Here is a 20,577-nt window from a genome sequence, read left to right on the forward strand (position 1 = left end):
TGCTTTAGTGCCTCTAGAAAAATAATGATTTGCTATTTGTTTCAAGGCAGCTGTAACCCACATTACAATAGCCACCATCTCAAATGAGTACTGCTCTATAGTATATGCCATTCATGGTGACATACAGTATATGCTATCCAATTTATGCCAAATAAAGCAAGGCTAATTTCATTATGTTAATGACATGTAGATGAGAACACTGTTGACCTGGCTTAGCTTCGGCATGTCAGTCAAAATGGAGGGCAATTAAACTGACCCTTTCTATAAGCGATATAGCACATGTGAGCACAAAAAAGGTGGTAGGATCAAGATAAATTTGAGAGGCTGGAGAGCACCAGGTGACAGAGAGAGTATAAAAAGGAGAGACAAAGAAAGTGGAAATGCCAACCTTCAAGGATCAACTAGAGGGGAAAACGCAACAGAAAGACAGAGGAACACTGAGAAGTGAATTGAGTGGAACGCATGTGAACTGGAAAGTGCAAGAAACCAAAAGTAGGAGAAAGAGTGGAGCTGAAGTGAGGGAAGGACCTAAATTTAGACATGGAAATCAAGAGAGAACTGCTGCCTCTTTCCCTCAGGAGATACATTTAAATCAGGTCTGGGTGGCCAGAGGGGTGAATGGAAGAACCTACTCCACTGGCCAATTAGGCACACAGAGCACTGCACTGTTCTAATATACCCATCAGTGTGGCCCCTGTGGCCCTTTCAATCCCACTGGACGTGTAGCACCAGACACTGATGCAGGGCTTAGGCAGAGGCATCCCCGGACTATTGTAACTTTTTGTAGGCACTTGTACCACAAGAGAGGGGCGGAGGCAAGAGGAGAAAAGAAAGAGAAAGAAGGGCAAACAGAAACTTTAATATTTCAAAATATTTCGCCTTCGTATTGATGAGTATACTTATGTTTATAAATAACGCGTGGTCTCACATGTGACACCTGCATTTTGTAAATGGCACTGCAAAGTTTAAAAAAAACTTTCAATCTGTTTTTTACATCTTACATTTTTCAGAACATGTAATGTAATGCATAGCATCTTCCTAAATTGCTCAAATATCAATTTTTTTGTTTGTTAGCAGATGATTTGAAGAACAAACCAGCAGATTATATTTTCAGTCACCAGAGTAAAACTGACAATACAACATGAGAGCATGTCCCAGGAACATCTCCATTTTCAATGACATTTTGCAGTTACACATCCATTGCTGCAATAAACTAAAATTATACACTACATCCAATTGTGCAGACCCTCACTCAAACATCATCACTGCTACCATTCAGCATGGTGGTAAACCATTAACTTCCCTTTGTGGCCGGCACAAAAGAAATAAAATGTATCACAGTGGGTTGTATGTCGCCCAACTGAGTAAGTGAGAAAAATGAGAAAAAGTAAGTGATTTAAAGAGAGGAAGTCATAAAGAAAGCGAGGGCAGGCGCAGGAGAATGGTAAATCGTTGGCAGATCATGCCTCATGCAAAACTTTCATGAATAAAACATATTCCTAGCCTCCCATAGCTCAGATCCATTTTTCGTCCATTTTCCCTCCTCTTCCCTCTCTATCTCTCACACGCATGATTAACCTCAGGAGGCCTTAATCAACACTGGAAATGACCCGTGCTCCTTGACTTACCTCTCCTTCCTTCATCTCCTCTCCTCTCAACATGTCCTTCACCACAGGTCTTACTGTGATGGGGCTTGCCTCAACAGCTAATACAGTAGACAAGCTCTCTTTGAGGGTTTGTTTATCTTTCCAGTGTAATCATTAACTCGAGTAAGGAAAACACTAAATTAGGTGCTGAAATTTCCCGTGTTGAATGTGAGTCCAACACGGTATCACAGAGTTCGAATACAAAAATATCAAACACAACCACACACAAAAAAATGGAAGTTGTGGTATTTAAAAACTCATATTTCTAAATTTTGCTTAAAAGATTTCTCTTTTCTTATGTATGTTTGTCTTTTTTTCCAGTTTTATGATCCTTTCCTTGGGGGATGATGGCGTAAGAGTTAGCTGAGGATGAATTTTTTTTTTTTTTTTTTTTTTTACCTAAGCTGTTATTCACACAGTCTTTAAAAGCTGTCTTCAGGAGATGGGGACAGGGATAGATCTATGGTTATTATTATTTACTCGTTTACTTGCTCCCTCAGCATCCCTCACACACACACACACACACACACACACACACACACACACACACACACACAAACACGCAACAATGTGAAATGTCCAAAGTTCTGAACTTTGTCAGGCAGCTATGACAAAGGCGACCTGTCCATGATGCTGAAAACTAGCTCTACTTGGATTAGAGGTCACATAGAATTACAGTATAATTTAATTTGTCTTCATAATTCTTATTGGATGCAGGAATTACACACACCAACATACACACAAGTCCACAGAGAATGTTTTTTAATTGGTCTTCCCTGCGTAGCTGAGGTTTCTAGGTTGGTACTGCAGGCTAAATGCCCCCTGTGTGTTCCATGTCAGGGTCCAACTTTTAACACAGTAGCGGCTGGCCATTCTACATATATCCTCCTGATGCATCTGCTCTTACACATTTCTGTTATTTGTCATGTTGCAGGCATCAGCGGTCAGTACCCTCTGGTACAGAACGTGACGGTGACAGAGGGTGGGACAGCAAACCTGACCTGCCGTGTGGAATATAATGACAACACCTCCCTCCAGTGGTCAAACCCAGCACAGCAGACCCTCTTTTTTGGGGACAAGAAAGGTGAGCCTGAAATTGACAAACAGCAACCACACGACAGATGTTGTCTTACAAAATATGCCCTTGTGTTAAGTTTATAGTGGTTGAGAAAGCCCACAAAAACTGGATTCTTTAAGTTGAAGAGCAACCTCTATTCCTGTATGTCTGTTAAGTAAGTTGGTGTCTTTGTTGTCTCATAGCGTCTGTCCTACATTTTATGTCTGTGTTTTCCTGTCGGTACTCTGTTTTCACAGCAAGTGCATTCACACTACACAGAAATGGCTACACACACGCATAGATGCTACTTTTTATATAGGCTTAAAAAAGTTCCTCTGGGGATGCATGGAATATTTTCCACCCCTCAACCCTACACGCACACGCACACGCACACGCACACGCACACACACACACGCACACGCACATGCACACACACAGATCCCTCTGCTAAGGAAAACACTTAGTGGTGTCTTGTTTTTACTTGTGTTGTCTAAAACAGGACAGAAATAGATAAACACAATTGTAATTTGATTGGGATTCGAGATCAGCAGGAGTACAAGGAGCATGCTGCTGTAGCTTTGGTGACTGCTAACACTGATTTATATTTTCTGGCATCTCATGTGCACAGACCTTAAGCACTTTCTCTTAGAAAGGTAAGGTGGAGCAGAGTGGTCCCTAAAAAGCCAACAATACTGACTCAATCTGAAATTATATAAAACGAACAGGTGGAGATGTCAGTTGAATACTGCGATTGTGCCCAGTGGGAAGGATTTTGCTTTTTACAAGTGAGAAAGTCAAAATAATCTACTAGTTAAAATGTATTTATTCAGTTCAAATAAATAGCTCAGATGTGGGTACTTTTTGCAATATGTTTGCATCATAAGTTAAGCGCAAAGTATAAAAGTATTAATATGCATTATATTATATAAACTTAAGCAAGGACTTTTGTGATATAGAACTTCAACAACCTCCTCAACCTCACACACCACTTCCTAAAATAATAGCCTGAGACTAGTGTGATCTTCAGAAAACTCCAAGCTCTGTATAATAAACAGTTTATATACTGCAGACCTGCACAGTCCTGCAGAGAAATTCCTTCCATTAAATGGACACAAACTCTTGTTATCTTTGCACACATTCACAGACACAGTAATGCACATTCATACACTAACACACTAACAAATACACACAAGCACAATGGGTGTGGCACCTTTTAATGTCTAATAATTACAAAGGGTTTATTCCTGACCTTTCACAGCCTCTTCAGTAAAGTCCCTATAAAGAGGATTCATGGGTGTTATTTTGTTGGTTCATCTCAGCCGAAATGATTGTGCCCTGTGTGTCTCTCAGTTCTATTAGTCGAGTGTAATAGAGTATGAATCACACTCTCTTGTAAGTGTCTGGATTAAGCACATATGGGATTTACACAGTCTTCTTCCGTTATCCTTCTTCCCCTGGGCTGCATGGTCATTTGTGTGTGTGTGTGTGTGTGTGTGTGTGTGTGTGCCATGTGTATGCGTTTGTTTGCATATGAATGTTTGCATACAGTACTTTAAGTGATTGCATGCATTTCAGTGTGTATTGTCACTTTCCTACATTTTTTTTTTTTTTTTTCAGAAGGTGCAGCAGTAAAAAGCTGCATTGAACTTCAAATTCAACAGCCAATGTTCTCGGCAGGTTATTCCATATCACACCAGGGGTCGGGCTTGGGGGTCTATTTCATGGCATGTCCGATGCAGAGCTGTGAGATTGGAAATGAAAAAGCAGCCAAGGACTCTTATTATCAGAAAAGCAAAAGGATACTACTGAGACCCCAGAATTGCGTTGCTGTTTTGGGTTGACTGTGTGTTTAGGAGCGTGTGTTGTGTGTATGCTTTGGGAGTTGTCTTGCTGAACGTGGCAAATTCAGATTCACATGCTGATGGGAGCACTGAGATGGTGAGTGCTTCCAAAGTGCCACTGGCAGTGTGAGAAAGGAAAGATGTCTCAGCTGCAAGCGCCTTTGAGCACAGTAGGTTTCAGATTAATTTTCCTTGCTGCCTGTTGGGAAGAAGAAGATGGAGATTAGGGCAAGTGCACAATACAACCCCAGTGTTGCCAGGTTTATGCATACTTTGTTCCGTTACAATTAGTTAGAAAAATATCTGTATTTGTTCTTTTTACCAACAAGCAAGAAATTATTTATATAAAGTTCAACACGTACTTAATTTCAGGTTACTGGTTGAGTCGTTAACTTATTCAGATGCTTTATTGAAAAGTCAGTGGAGAACTTTGAACTGGAAAATGAGCCACGACCACGATATCAACTCTAATAGTTCTAATTTTGTCTTCTTCTCCCTATCTTTTTTGCAGACTAACTGAAAAGATGATAAATAAAAAAATATATACATTTTCATGTATAATCACACAGAAGAGAAGAATGTTTCAAACATGTATATATGTGGACACTTATCTGAAAAAACATTAGTTGATTTCTTTAACATATTGTTTGTGCACGTGCCTGCATGTGTATGTCATATTACATAGTGTCGCTTACATCCTCCAGAAAAAAAAAAAAAAAAAAAAAAAATCAGCCTCAGGTCATTAGCATAAACACATTGCTGTTTCAAAGACAAACGCAGCAACTGACTCCATTACACTCCTTTGAGTGGTGCCGGTTTCACGGCTGTTGTTGTTTAATGTCAGGGCTGAGACTCACCTCTAAGACATTTAGTCGGATGAAAGAGACTCCTCTTGTCTCCAGTCCTCTCGAAGGTGGTGAGACGGCTGTGAAGAGTTGTTTGAATTTCAAATAAGTCATTGTCCCAAAAGTAGCCAATTTTGTCCTTTCCATCACTTATCACTGAGGGACTTAAGCTGTGCTTCGACTGCGAGAAAAAGAGATGAGCACTGGGCAAGAGGGATTCTCTCTTTTATAAGATTCAAAAGAGGCTAATATCTCTTTACACATTGCTCTTTTGGTTTTACGTAATTCAAGACTTGATAATAGCTTTATTTCCTGGACGGAGAAATTTTGCAATAAGGCATAATTACAATTTATTCATATTCCCATACTAGAAAGGACTTATGTGTAATTACTTTCCAGGCTACATTTTCAGGCATATTTAGTGGACTAAGGAATGACATGAAAATCATCTACTCAATACGGTTACTGTAATTTGCTAACCCCTTTCCATTGTATTTCTTTTCCGACACCTACATCTGTATTTTCATTTTCAACCTCCATTACCTTTTTCTTCTCTGTAATTATGTGTCCACCCCTGCCTTCTGGAGTCTGACAGGAATGTGGTTTATCTGTCCTCATAAACATCATCAAGTATTTGCATACAACACACATTTGGTAAACCTGAAACATCATAGCCTTTATAGTTTAAAATGTGACTAATGAACACAAAAGATTCTGCACATATTTCTTAGGTAGAGGTGTCGGCACTTAACATCTGTTTTATTTAACAATGTGGCATTTGGGTGCAGGTCATTTTATTCATACCTGAGAAAATCTAAGAGCTGTGCAGGATAAAACACTAAGACATATCTTGCTTTTCTTTGTGGTCATAGCTCAGCTTTGTCTTTGGTTTATTTTTATTAAGGCTTGACACACTTTCTGACATTAGGAAATCATTTCAAGACTGGTCGAGCATTCACATGTACTGGCAGCTGTTCACCTTGTTGTCACTGGAACTAAAGTCTCATTGTTGAATGAATTGAAATATTCATTTAACAAACTGCATTTAAATTAACATAATATTTGCTGTTTGGGTTAATCAGTAACCATGTTTTCAGGCTAATAACTAATAATCCTTCCACATACCAACTACATGACCTCATGCATGATTCATTTAATTTAAACCAATGTCTTGTGCATTGTACTGTAGTGTTTGTATAGTACTGCCATTAGAATTTGTCATTACTGATTAATAAGGACTGTAGTGTTACATCATTCTAACAAAATGTGTGTTTAATGTTGCAAAATGTTGCCAGATAATGATAAACTTTCATGCTACATTTATGATCTTGAGTTAGATTGGTCTTGCTGCTCAGGCTGTTTCATGGAAAAGACACACTGACCACAAAAATGTCACAGTGACAGTCAATTTCACCTCAGTCTGAGCTCAGTGAGTACATTAGTCCAGTATAGCTTATCTGTATGTATGTATGTAAAAGCAGCACAGTCTCTGGAGTTTTTTTAAGGACATTTGATAATATTTTGATGTTTGCAAAATTACCAAAGTTCCTACTGTACCTGTGGTGGACATCTCTGCCTACGCTGTACCATCTGCAGATTGATTGAATCTGTTTAAACATTAAGATTAGTGTTATGGGTGAACAGCTAAGAGCCAACTGCTCGTTTTTAGGCCCCCGAGCAGCTGAATATGAAACTATTTGGGTCCTCAGATGTCAAATATTCAGCTGTCTGAATCAATTTGCTGGCTGTTTGTGGTTGTGCGAGCGTGTTTGTGTGTGTGTGTACGCGTGTAAGTGCACATATACGTGTGTGCCTGTGGAATGCCAAGCATTCCACCTCCCCAGTATGCAACCAAGAAAGCTTTGATGCATTCAGAGTATCTGTGCCTGAGCAATTTAGAGGATAGGCTTTTAAAAGTTTTCCAAAGTAAATAACATAATAAGAAATGCCTGACAGACTTTTTATTAAACAGATAGCAGAACTTTCTCTCAAAACTTAATCTTAAGAAAGTTAAACTTTTGAGACAGCTGTCTTTTTTTTTTATTTCCTGGAAGAGTGCCTCTATGAAACATCCTTTCATATCGGCCTGAAGATTGGTACGGTGTTCTCTCTGATAGAAAAAACTTGACTGTAAATCTCCAAAGATCCCTAACAAGTCCCCTCTCTCCAAGACAAGGACCATAAAACATCAGAGAAAGAAAAAGAGGAAAAAGGGGAGACGGAATGTAGGCCTTGGTGGGATAAGAGAGAGGAATTAAGGAGGCATTTTATGAGAGCTCTCAGACGCAGTTACCATCTCTGAAAGACACAGGCAAACTTTTTCTTTGACCTTGAGCATTGTGCGTCTTCTTTGTCACCTGTCTGCATGTTTAACATTCAGCAATTGATTTAAAAAAAAAAAAAAAAGCCTTGTGTTTGCATTGTATTTAGAGGTGCAGACAAGTATAATTAAAAGCAGAGATCTATATAGATGTCACTGTGTGTGTGTGTGTGTTTGTGTGTGTGTGTGTGTGTGTTTCACTTGTGGATCAGAGAAACTGATGTCAGGCAAATGTCAGCTTTGTTTCTACTGCTGTAAAAGCAGAAAGCAGGTTAGGGTGAGAAAGAGTCTACACTGTCAAATGAAGCAATAGTTATTACTGCCTTTATTAGAAGAGCCACTTATCATCTAGTAGGTGCAGAGAAAACTACCTGAGGGAAATGGGAATAATTAGCTCACACTTAGTGGCAGGCTTATTCTTTCTGGAGCACAGGTTTAGGAAGAAGAAGTAGCAAAACTAGAATTTAAGAATAGTTTATGAGGTGGAATTAATCGATATGCGGCTCTGCAAACATTGTCTACTTTCTTTCAAAAGCTGTAGCATGTGTGCCTACATATATACCAAGATACCAGTTATTTTACTTTTGAGTTGTGGGAAGAAAATGTATTTCTCTGCAAAATACAATATGGTTTTCATAGGCAAGAATTGTCTCCTCACTGACCCGCTTCTCACAAGAACTTAATAAACTAGGGCTGTTGGAGGTGTCCCACTGAACTCAGCATGGCAGTAGTAACTGATGAAAGAAAATCATTTCTGTCACAGGAAAAATCTCCACAAGCCTATAATTGTATGGAATGAGGCACATTTTACATTTTAAAAAGCCAGTTTGCCTCAGAAAGGTACAATAGGTAATGGAGGTTGAGGAACGGTTGAGATACAGAATATACATTAAGCTCCTCAATAAACATTGCATTCTGTTTGCTTGTCTACCTCGCTCACACACACACATACATGCAGAGACAAAACTCAAGTTCCCCCAGACGAGTTGTTGACAAGGGAAAGAGAACTGTCACAACCAGACACAGGCGGCTGAATGTATTTTCTGAAATTTGCACTTTTCTCATTAGAAAACTGTGTCACTTGAATGAGCAAACAGCTGCCAAGGTTCTATACTATTACATACTGACCCTGGATAGATAAAGGGATGGGGAGGGAGGGGAGGGCAGTGGGACAGATAGGAGAGGAAAGGGCATCAAAGTGTGAGTTAAAATGAGACAGTTTTATAATCATGACTTTCATGTATGCCTTTAAATAAACACATCCTTGATATACAAATGTAATTACCTTTTATACACACATGCACACGCCATGTTTACCCACATGCTGTTTCCAATGATAGATGAAAACATAGATATGCAGACAATTTAGATATGTTGATATGTGCTGCATGTCTGTTTGTACACAGTACAGCATTTATGGGCATGGACCACATAGACATGCAGAGTATGTAGCTCTGTGCTCTGGCCATCAGCTGTGTATGATAATGATTGTTGGGTTCACAGAGCAATTGTTGTAAATGTTAAGTCTGATCATTTGTTGGGCGGCATTTCAGCCCTTTGTTGTGTCATTGGATAATCACAATGAAAACAAAATACAGCATGTACGGCGATCAGCACTGGTCATAGTCAGATCTGGATGCTCAGTTAAGAAGTTTGGTTAGGAATGGGGAGAGAAATAGAGGTTGTTGTGTCATAATGTCTTTGTGATTGTGTTATAGTGTTGCATTCACATGACACGGTCCCGGATTGTAGGGTGTTGAAGGAAAAAATATATATATATATTTGCAAACATGGATGTTGTGAAAAAGGAAAATGGGAAATTTCCTGGGAAAAGAGGTTGCTGTTGCTGAGCCTGCAGTTCAGCTGAGGTTCTGACAGCAAACAGAACACACTGCAGCACATCTGCCAGAATCAGCAAAACAGCCATAGTGCCAAGAGCAGACTACAATAGGCTTTTCAAAATAAATGCTTCAAATGGGATGAAGCATGCAAGTGTACCAGTATATTTTTGATGTAGATACAAACTGCATGTGAAGAAAGAGAATCAAGACTCAAAAACAGTAAAAAACTCACTGATGTATTGCTTTTTAGGCAACAGATGCCGTAAATGGCACTGTCCCATGTTCAATTAAAAACCATACTCTCTGTCTCTCACTTCAGTAAATACTACAGCCATGTCCATGTTACCATTTAACTGCATACCATAAATGTGATGAAACGGCAAACAAACAGACCTGACTAAATTTGCTCTGTGCAGCTTTAATGTGACACATCCAACCTTATATTTAGTGGAGAAAACTTTAAAGGTGCAATGTGTAGACTATGAAAGAGTTAGCGACATAGGCAAGAATTGTGAGCTCACCACTTCACACCCCACCCATTTCCAGATACAGTGGCCATCACCTTGAAAACAAAACACAATTCCCTGTCTAGAGCCAGTGTTTGGTTTGTCCATTCTGGGCTACTGTAGAAACATGGTGTTGCACTGTGGCTGCCCTTATGAAAGGAGACCAGCTCCCTATATAGATTTAAAAGGCTCATTCTAAGATTAAGAAAATGCAACAGTTGGTATATTTATGAATGCAATATTCCATTTCTGTCACTAGATCACTCTAAATAATACACATCAAACCTTGAACACTTTATTTAATGGATCTACAATTTCCTAATAATTTCCTTGGATGTTGTATATTTGTAGTAAAATATGAATTTTCTCAAAAACGAAGGAGAAACCCAATTTAATCCTAAGTAAATAACTCACTGATCCATATAGTAGGCTCAACCTTTTGCTTGCCTGCAGATGAAAGTTTGCATGATTGGATGTTCAGCCCATCTCCTGCGCACTGGTTAGCAATTAGCTGGATTAATTAATGAAAAGTGTAGCAATTAAACAGTGTCTCTATTTGCCATATAATTAGTATTAAATTACATAGTTCTTTCTAGGAAAAGTGTTTCAAATTATTAGGAAATTATGGACCAAAACTAAACTAATAACTTATTATATATACAGAAATACTGACTCAAAAACAATAATAAAAGAAAGGATCTTACTGTAGATGGTGTATTTATATTACTGTCTGTACATTTCAAAGATTTTATATACGCAGTACATAAACGTTAACATCATGAACAACATGTTGGTATCCTTTCACATTTTAATAAGAATGTTTCACCAGCTGACTGAGCATCTTCCTTGAGAATAAAAATGTCACTTCTAATTTAAAAGTAACGAGACATCTTTGACCTCTCTGCAGCTTTTCTCTGTCTCAGTTCTCTTTTTCTAAAGACGTGCCTTTCTTCCCATCCTCTACAGATTTCTTTATGAAGAGACAGCTGACATTTCCCACTCTGTTCATTCCCCCTCCTGAATATACTGTTTGGTGAACTGAGAATGCTGCGGCTTTGGTGTTATGGCCATTTACTCTCTGTTATCTGGCTGGTCATGGCTGCATTCAGGAGAACTGCTCCTCTGAGCCGAAATCACATGCACTTATAATTAAATGAAAAATCTTCACGCCACATCTGGGTTTATAAATATCAAACTGCATCTGCTTTGACAAACTCATTCAGTTGTAATAGCTTAAGGTTCCTGTGTTCTGCTTATGCCAAGGCAATCAAATGTATGAAATCCAACTATCTCCCTACCTTAGTGTGTCCCTCACACACACAAAAACTGTAAGCTCTGTGCACTTAACAAGCAGCAAAATTGACAGAGGTGTATTTGACCATTTGTTGCAGAAACAAATCAAACTTTGATGCTGACAAGTGCAGCTTTGGTTTCTGTCTCTCTTTGTATATTCACAGGGACACACAGACTAAGGCTAAATGAGCAAAAAACATGGTTGTACACTCAGTAAGTAGTTATTGTGGAATACAAATCTGCCACTCTTTGATGTTGACAAGAATGCCGTCCTCCATGAACACATTCAGGACTGTCTGCACTAATGGTCTCTAATGGATGGCAGGCAGCTGCAGCACCTTTACAGACAAATAGCAAAGGATACATTCCTCTCCTCTAGTCTCTCTGTCAATATCCAACCTTTTAGTGGGCAGAGAATAAGGGACTGGAGGTTGCATTGCTAGAGAGAAGAAAAATGAGAGGAAAATAATGGTGGGGAAAAATTGAGGAAAATTGGAGGTGGACTGTAGTTTGTTCCACATTTAATAGTTGCACTATATGTGTCTGTTCACTGCTTTTTGTTTTATTGAATATAATATGCCTTTAGAATCTCCAACATTAACTTTAAGGTCTATGTCTGCAAAGAAAATCATGTTTTCAATTTTTAAACTAATCGTTTAAATGTGTATGTCCAATTTAAATGAAGATAGACACATAAGCTACTGTATATAAACTAGTTTTTTTTTTTTTCAGTATATACCTACTGTTATAGGATCCATACCGCTCATATCAGGATTTCATATTTATATGTTTTATCTGTCAAATTTCTAAATCCAGCCTGAATCCGCCCTTCCAGCTGGATCAGGATGATTCCTTTTCTCGTCTAAACTATCCGTATCTCTGCCTGTAACCACTGACGCATGATTGGATTACTAAATCCAGATTCACAGCCAAAAGACCTCCCGAGATTCAATAAACATGGAGTATTTGATATATGTTATTATCTGTGTTCAGAGCTGTATCATACAGGTGATGGTTGACTGGAAGTTTTGATATTACCATAAAATTGATTCAGCAGAGTTGCTTTACAGTTAGGTAACTCTCATTATAAATGTGAAAGCAATGTCATCAAGTCCCTGTTGCCATGTTCTCATAACTAACTGAAACAGACCAACAAAATATACAGAATATTCTATATACTTTTTAAAGAGCTATCAGTCTATCTGTGTCCCTCAATCTCACATACACAGCTTCTCACAAAGAGGCTGCAGTTGAGAGGGTAGAGAGAAAGTAGAGTTGCATCACGACAGCTAGCAAGCCAGCAACAGCAAATGCATATTCTGACATTTGCCTACACATACTTCCTCGCCCAAAGCAAATAAGACAACAGTTGAACTGAAGCATTGTTTAACTTGTACACATTCACAGGTTAGCGGAGCTGCCTGAGTCGACAGAATGAGGTCTTAGGGTGGGAGGAAGGAGAGAAGCTGAGAAACTGACAGAACGACAGAAAGATATACAGAGGCAAAGAGAATCTATGTCTGGAATCAATCAAAATAATCTGTTCTGTGTCCCAATTTATTCTACGATGAGACAACTTGTATAGAATCGAGCGTATACATTCGACATGAAGCATAACTATTCAGGACAGCTCTCGCCATTAGCTGAACTGGCAGTGCATTACACTAAAATGAATTCAGTAGTCTTGCATTGATGTCTATGTGTGCTCAAACACACACACACACACACACACACACACAAAGAAAGTGAAATTTACCGTCAGCAGTGCTAGCCCTAAAGATATGTCATGTGCTCATATCAATGTGTCATGCCTGCTCAGACACAATACACAGCATGTAGAGATAGCTGGTGTTGCGAAGAACGTTAAGGGACAGAACAAACCCGGTAATAAATGAGCGAGAGCATCTGTCGTTTAGCCAAACTGATTACAACCTGACTGCCGTTTACTGTAGGGGTTTAGCCTGGTACCTGCAAGCCAACGCTATCCATCCTTTGGCACAGCAAATGACATGAGATAGTGTGCTCACTGACATTTTCACTTTTTTTTTTTGTCAGTTCTTTGATCACTGCAGCATGCATACCTAGAAGCTGTACAAAGATTGCCGTTCATGTGCCTCACACCTCCTCTGACAGCCACCTTTAAAGCTAGACATTTACTGGTGATTGAGAAATTACAACTGTAAGTGGGTAAAACACAGTTAACACAGCAGCAGTTGGCATTGATTTATCGCTCAAGACTCTGGCAACACAATTGGCATGAGTCACATTTGAAAGTGATGCCTGTTCAGCTTTCCTGGTGTGATTGAAATCATTGTTAAATAACAAATTTCATATTTTTGTAAAACATTTTTATGGATTTTTAATTGATCTAGTGTGTGATATACAGGAAAAAAAACGATTAAGGTATGCAACGAGAAAAGGTTGCATGTTTCATGTGGGTTAGAGAAGATCAAGGTATTTGGGAAAGAAAAATTGTTTTTCCAATGTGGGCTTTAGGATGTCAAAACACAGTTTCAATACTTAAGTATATTGGGTTTCATTTCTCACCATTCAGGCAGCCACTCTTTAAAGTTCTCTACAAACAGACTGTCTAATGGCCTTTACTCTTCTTTATCTTTGTAGAGAGGTTACAGAACTAGAGCGCTCTGCATTTACCATGATTTCTCACAATTAGGATAAGAATATTCTTTCATGTGTGGCCACACTAAGAATATTAAACATAAACATCTGAACATATACACAGATAATCATGCATTTTTTCTGCTGGACCTGGTCATGCACAGTCAAACAAGTAAATGCACATACACGCTGCATTTGTGTGAGATGTACTCCAAGTCACTTTGAAGGAGAAGGAAATCAAAGTCAGCTGCTGTTGTAAGGTCTGAAGAAAGAGAATACATTTAGAATAAGTCTTCTTAAAGTAGAAACCAGACTTTTGCGCTGTTTGGGTTTCTCATAATGTACCTTTGGGCTCAGCACGCACAAACTGTGTCATTTTCATGGTGTCACATTCTGAAAGCTGTAGTACATGCCCCCACTGTCTGACAGATTTAAAGTATAAAGTCTTCAACTGGCCATCCAATATCAGCGAATCCATTTCAACTCTCACATCTTGCCAAACTCATTAGGCCTCTTTCTCAGCCTGTTATTGCAGTATTGATTTCCATTCCCGTTATGTCTTTTGGAAGATTACATTTTCATATAAGTAAAATGTCTATGATGGCTTGCAGCAGAGTATGGTACAAACGAATGTGACTTGAGTTCAATAAAAAGTTCAGTTTTTGAGGTCACTTTGCTATGTGTTTGAGATACATTCATTCACATTATTTATACACATTATTTACATTACACACCATGGCTTTGACTATATCCCAAGTGCTATTTTTATATCAAAGTGGTGAAAATGAAAATAGATCTTACGTATATTGGCACTGGTATTAACCAGAACACATCACCAAGTTTAGCATTTAAAAGGTAATGTGCAATATTACATATGCTTGTGTACCAGTGGGTGTGGTTATAACATTTGTAAATAATACCACAAATAAAGATTTGTTTATCCATATTTGACGGCAGTACTATAAGTACATAGAATGATTGGCTTGAGACACTTTTATTTTCAAGGTCAAACTTTTTTCTAGGCTTGTTCACATTGTTACTGTTGGTTAAGACTAATTCATGAAAAGTTCAGATGTCATGCTGTTGCTGTTTTCTTGCCTACTATAAAAAGAACAGCAAAATATGAAGAGACTAGTGCTCTCTCTTTTCTGTTTTGTGGTTTCCTGCTGCTCTTTCTCATTGTGCCTTTTCCACTCCATCACGCTTGCTTTCTATTTGACTGTGTCCATAATGTACTACAATACAAATAAAATACATAGAGTAGATGCCAATGTCTACACGTTGATTTTCCATAATGTACAATACAGATGAGAAGCTATTAATGCAAAACAAAACCTAAGATACTTCTACCAAATGAAAAAAAAAGCACAAGAGAAACAGTCACAAACCACATAAACCATATAAAATGTTAGAACTATGCATTAATATTCTGACTGTGTGTGTTTTTCTGTGCAGCTTTGAGGGACAACAGGATTGAGCTGGTACGTGCATCGTGGTCAGAGCTGACCATCAGTATCAGTGACGTCACGCTGTCTGATGAAGGCATGTACACCTGTTCTCTCTTCACCATGCCGGTCAGAACAGCCAAAGCTTACCTGACTGTTCTAGGTAAGTACAGGCTCTAAAAATCAACATTTTAGCTCTTGATTAAAAGAAATTCAATCGTGGATATGTTGTAACATAACTCTAATAACAAACTATTGTTTCTCAGTCTAAACACCTTTCTTTGGTCCAAGTTTTGAGGAATAGTTGGAAAAAGTGAGCCATTTTTATGCAGATCCTAAGCTTTGCGATTTACTTTTTTTGCTAAATTTTGCATGTGCAATCACACAAAAGCCCTACTACTACTACTACTACTACTATAGTTATTCTATCTGCATGTTTATTCCATTGTGTGTAGACTCATTTGAAAAAGGACTCATTTGAAAGCAAATTATTGCTATAGTGACAAATCTAGAAAATTATAATACCTTGGCAAAGGTAAGCTATAGATAGAAGTAGCCTGTTGCTTATTCCTGCATCTGTAAAGCACAAGCAAGTAGAGACAAATAAAAATGACTCTCTCCCTTTAGTAATGTTTGTGTTATGATCATCTTCCCACGGAAAACATTGTCTCATTTCCTGCCACTGGGCTTATTATCTTGCCAATTAGTTTTCGTTAATGTTAATAGATACGCTAGTGCACTCCAGGACCATTAGCCAGGCTCTCTGTGTTAACAAGCATTGTGAGAATTAAAGACATTAAAGGCTACTGCTCAATAAGGATATGGAGAAAATTATTTTGCAATAATGAACAATAGTTAATGGTGCAAGCCAGGAAACGGGAAGATTTAATAAACATCCAAAAATGGTCTGGCTATGGCCTGGTTTATCTGAAAGTGTTTCAGGACAGTGAATGGTGGGCATGAACACAAGAAAATATTGAAAATCATTTAGTCAAAATATCAAACTCTTAAATAAAGATGCAATATTATGAGCTTCACATTTAAATCTTCTCAAAATGTTGTGATTATCACAATAACCCATTGAGATTATATTATAAATAAACATTTATAAATAATAAATAACTGATTCAAATATTAATTCTAGGGTGTGTAAATATTAATAGGGTGTATTAATAGAGTAATATTAATAAAGAAAGAGTCTGCACCACGTACAAAGTAATGTCTTTAGCTTGAATCCATTCAATAGATATTTCTGGACCAAAGTGGGATGAACCAATAGGACTGACACCACCATCCAGAGAGCAATGCTTCTAGCTTGACTAAAAATGCAAGACAAGTTAAGGCTTCAGTTCAGACGTACTAAAAAAAAAAAAAACACAACACAAAAGTTCAGTTACTGTGAACTACCTTTGATTTTGGGTCTAAAAACATCTCAAGTGATATTATTTGTTTCTTTCCACGAATAAGAAACCAAGCCCTCTTTCTTTTTCATGTCTTAAAAACACTGTTGGTCATGCTTAACCAGTCGTACATACACACACACACACCCACACACCCACACGCACACACCACAGCACAGACAAATCCGTGATGCACAAATGAGCAGAGAAACACACACCCACAATGCTCTACACTTACACACAAACAGAGGGAAGGATTAAAGCTTTGCAGCCACTAGCCACCCAGAGGGAACGTGACTGTATAAGATGAACATTGTATTTGATCTGCTCTCGTTCAGTCTGGGAGAAAAGTCATCATACACTTTTCTGAGTCAAGCCACATGTACTCATTCACATACGCGTGCACCGCAATACTTAGCGAGATATAGTGACACTGGCACTTTATACCCTTAAAAATAATGCATGGAACCAATTGAAACAGAAACACATGCACACTGAATATGACATGTATAGTGTTCAGCTAGATGAAGGAGAGCTCACTGCACACGGTATTTTCCAAGCAGCAGCTATTGTTAGGATAGCGAATGCAATTTATTCAATCAGAAGTATGGCAGTGGTTCCCCTATATGCTGCTGAGAATTCACATGGTCCATTAAAATTTATGACAAAACATAACCACCACAACTTGTGCTTTGTATTCTGCATGCAACTTCCTGGGGCTAGTATAAAATAGGACGGTGAGGGGGGGGGGGGGGGGACTACCACGCAGTGACAAACAATTACATGCATGTACTGTACACTGACATTACCATTTAGAAGTTCAACATAAGCTGTTTGTAAGTGGGTGGGCCGCTCTCTAATTCACTCAAGAGAAGCAGCATGCAGCAATAAGGCCGACCAAGCTTTTCTATCAGAAAGTCTTTTACTGAGTAAACAACTTAGTTAGGTAGGTAGAATTGTAATGCATTAACACTGCTGCCCAAGCCTATTCTGCACAATGCCTCATACATAAATAAAAATTTGTGTCTTAAAAATTTAAGCATAGGCCTATTATGTCATCACCCCATTAACACTCAAATCGCTCCAGAGTGGTTTAATTCATTTGTACATCATTTGTAGCTTTCTGTGCAAGCAAAACAAACATCTAGGTTTCATTATTTCTCAACTTTCCACAATTTATTTATCTGATGTGGAATGCCGAGAAATGAGAGAATTAATGAAGCAAATGTGTTTTGCTGGCCCAAATAATGTGGAGTCTGTGGAGTCATTTGGACATTAATGAGTTGCTGTTGTTCTTAAAAATGTCGTTTGACGAACTAGGCTAGCTGTCCAACAGAGAAATATGGTGAAATTAAGACCAGGAACAGGTCATTTAACCTGACACAAAAATATGACAGAAGTAACTACCATTGTACCATTCTCTTTCTTGACTTGTCATCTCTTCTTCATGACAATGTGTGGCCTTGAGCAGATATATCTCTGCTCTTGTTCCTGTTGCACCACACACAAGCACGAATGGAAGATGATTTATTGGAATAGTTTTGTTTGTTGACCATTTACAGAGCTCAGGTTGTGCACAAACACAAGATTGTGAGTTTTCAGCCCCCACACCAAGTGTATTGCAAACGAACCATAACGAGATATTTGCTGAATTTGATAAAATAAATGTACTGGATTCAAATCGATAATGGTGACTATGGATGAACTGGACTCACTAAGGCAGAGCGATGCAAACTAATCACCTTTTGAGTTAACAGAATGATTTTTCTTTTGAACGTTAATGTATAAATGCATGAATAATCCTATCTATAATGATTTCAAGGTTGTAACCTGTTTGTCACTCGACAGCACTATTGCTTTAAAAAAAAAAACCTTAATGCAAATACTGGTGGGTCCAGAGAAAACAGAAGGACCTTTGACTCTGGTAATAAGTCGAGCAAGAGGCAGCGAGACACACAAGGCCAGAGTTGGTCAATGACATTGACTGACAGACCTTTCAGTCACTCGGCCTGAGGCAGACATATTGCCCATTGACATTAGAAGGGCACACACTACACTCTCAGAACTCTCATTATAGGAAAGACCAGTATTTCCCACCTAGTAATTAATTAATTACCAACACGTAAATACAACACAATCAAAAAACATATTTCTCATCCTATACCTTCAGCCACGTAGATATTTTTGGTTTTCTTTTGGCAAAGATGTTATTTCTGTAGTGGAAAGCAGTTCCAGTGAAAAGATATGCGTGCAAAGATTTTCCCACCCCGGTTTGTGGAGCACACTGCTGTTGAAATTTTTAAATGTAAGTTTTTCAATTTTAATATAACTCCATTTATCCCTTTTGTTTTTGAGGTGAAGAGAGATGTCTCACAACCCGGCCAAAGAAAATCAAAATTATCTGCATGGTTAGGTACCACTAAATATATGTTAGGAAGTATTTCTCTTTGAAATTCATGTGGGCCAATCTTTAAAGAGCCCACTGGTTAGAAACCATCCAGCAAGTGTCAGCAAGAAACCTCCCATGAGAAGAATACTGCTTAAAAATGCTGCTCTGTAAAGTGCGCTCTAATCTCCCTGCAGGAGGGCAAGCTTGAGGAGAATTTCCAATAAGGCATAATTATATTATTGTTATATAATGACATACCGCTGCGTGTGAATTGGTTCCATCGTCGTGATTTCCGTTCTATCCTCCAGGAGTACCAGAGAAGCCAGAGATCGACGGCCTGACAAAGCCTGCCTTGGAGGGGGACCACGTCACTCTGACCTGCATCACTCAGGGCAGCAAGCCCGCCGCTGACCTGCGCTGGTTCAGGAATGAAAAGGAAGTCAAAGGTATGTAACATCTGTATCTGCATTCACATCTATGTAAAAACAACAACACACAGACACAATGTCAACAGTTTCAGAATGACAGTGACATTGGATGAGGAAATTATGATAAGATCAGATACATTATCTAACATTTATTACGCAATAAGTCACATAATGGTTTATTTTTAACATCGTCAAGTTCGTGATCTTATACCACTTAGGTTTTGGTTTTTCAAAACATGATTTATTTTTAGAAACAAAGATGTTTCTAAAAATTGAACTAAGTATGTGTTGTTAGAATTTTCTTAATGAAGTACTTCAGTTGCTTGCTGGTTCAAAATAGTTTTTTAAAGACACATTTCAATCATCCTATGCCATTAGTCATCTTGTTACAGAAAGACTGTATACTGGTTTTAGTACCAAGATTACATTTGAAAGAAGCTATTCAATTAGGTCCACTATTTGTCTCTTTCATCCCCATTTCCACTGTGTTGTCAGATACTACAAAAAAAAAAATACTAGTTATCACATTTTTTTCTGATCAAGTTGTTTCTAGTAGAGCAGATTCAGCATGTCTCTGGCCCGAGACCAGTATATTAACCCACCACCCATTATAGGAGTGCTTTTCTAAAACATACTGACTACTACACATTTCCACCCTGCTCTTGTTCTGTTCTGCTTGATGGTATTGATATTGAAGAAAAGAGAGCTTGGTACTGATGAAATTTGGTTTTTGAGGAAAACAGAAACAGATGCAGGTCTGGATCAAATAGGAGGCAGAACCCCGTGGGACAGACTGTCAAAGACCATCAGCGTGGTTATAGAACTTTTACAGCTTTCTGTGTTGTTTCAAAAGCAAATTGAAGGCAGATAACAAAATGCAAATCACCCTTTTGTAATTTAAATGACTGCATGTGTAAACAAAGAGATGGGTCACAGATTTACTTAAC

At 38.3% G+C, this 20,577-nt stretch overlaps 1 protein-coding gene and 1 long non-coding RNA gene across 4 annotated transcripts in view; one reads left to right on the forward strand and one right to left on the reverse strand.

The window, feature by feature from the left end:
- The window catches only part of cadm2a (cell adhesion molecule 2a), a 182,654-nt gene that overhangs the window by 128,206 nt on the left and 33,871 nt on the right, over window positions 1–20,577 (forward strand). For all 3 annotated transcript variants that reach the window (XM_026329353.1, XM_026329354.1, XM_026329355.1), the window contains 3 exons: window positions 2,581–2,730; window positions 15,424–15,576; window positions 19,511–19,648. In XM_026329353.1, coding sequence (XP_026185138.1) covers window positions 2,581–2,730; window positions 15,424–15,576; window positions 19,511–19,648 — 441 coding nt within the window. The remainder of the gene's footprint in view (window positions 1–2,580; window positions 2,731–15,423; window positions 15,577–19,510; window positions 19,649–20,577) is intronic.
- On the reverse strand, window positions 4,415–19,554 carry LOC113143589 (uncharacterized). The gene is made up of 3 exons (XR_003297048.1): window positions 19,461–19,554; window positions 5,402–5,469; window positions 4,415–4,743 (listed from the first exon to the last, which is right to left on the reverse strand). It is a non-coding gene; the product is annotated as an uncharacterized LOC113143589 (long non-coding RNA).

Source organism: Mastacembelus armatus, chromosome 14 (genome assembly GCF_900324485.2).
Source record: "Mastacembelus armatus chromosome 14, fMasArm1.2, whole genome shotgun sequence".
Taxonomy (NCBI): Eukaryota; Metazoa; Chordata; class Actinopteri; order Synbranchiformes; family Mastacembelidae; genus Mastacembelus; species Mastacembelus armatus.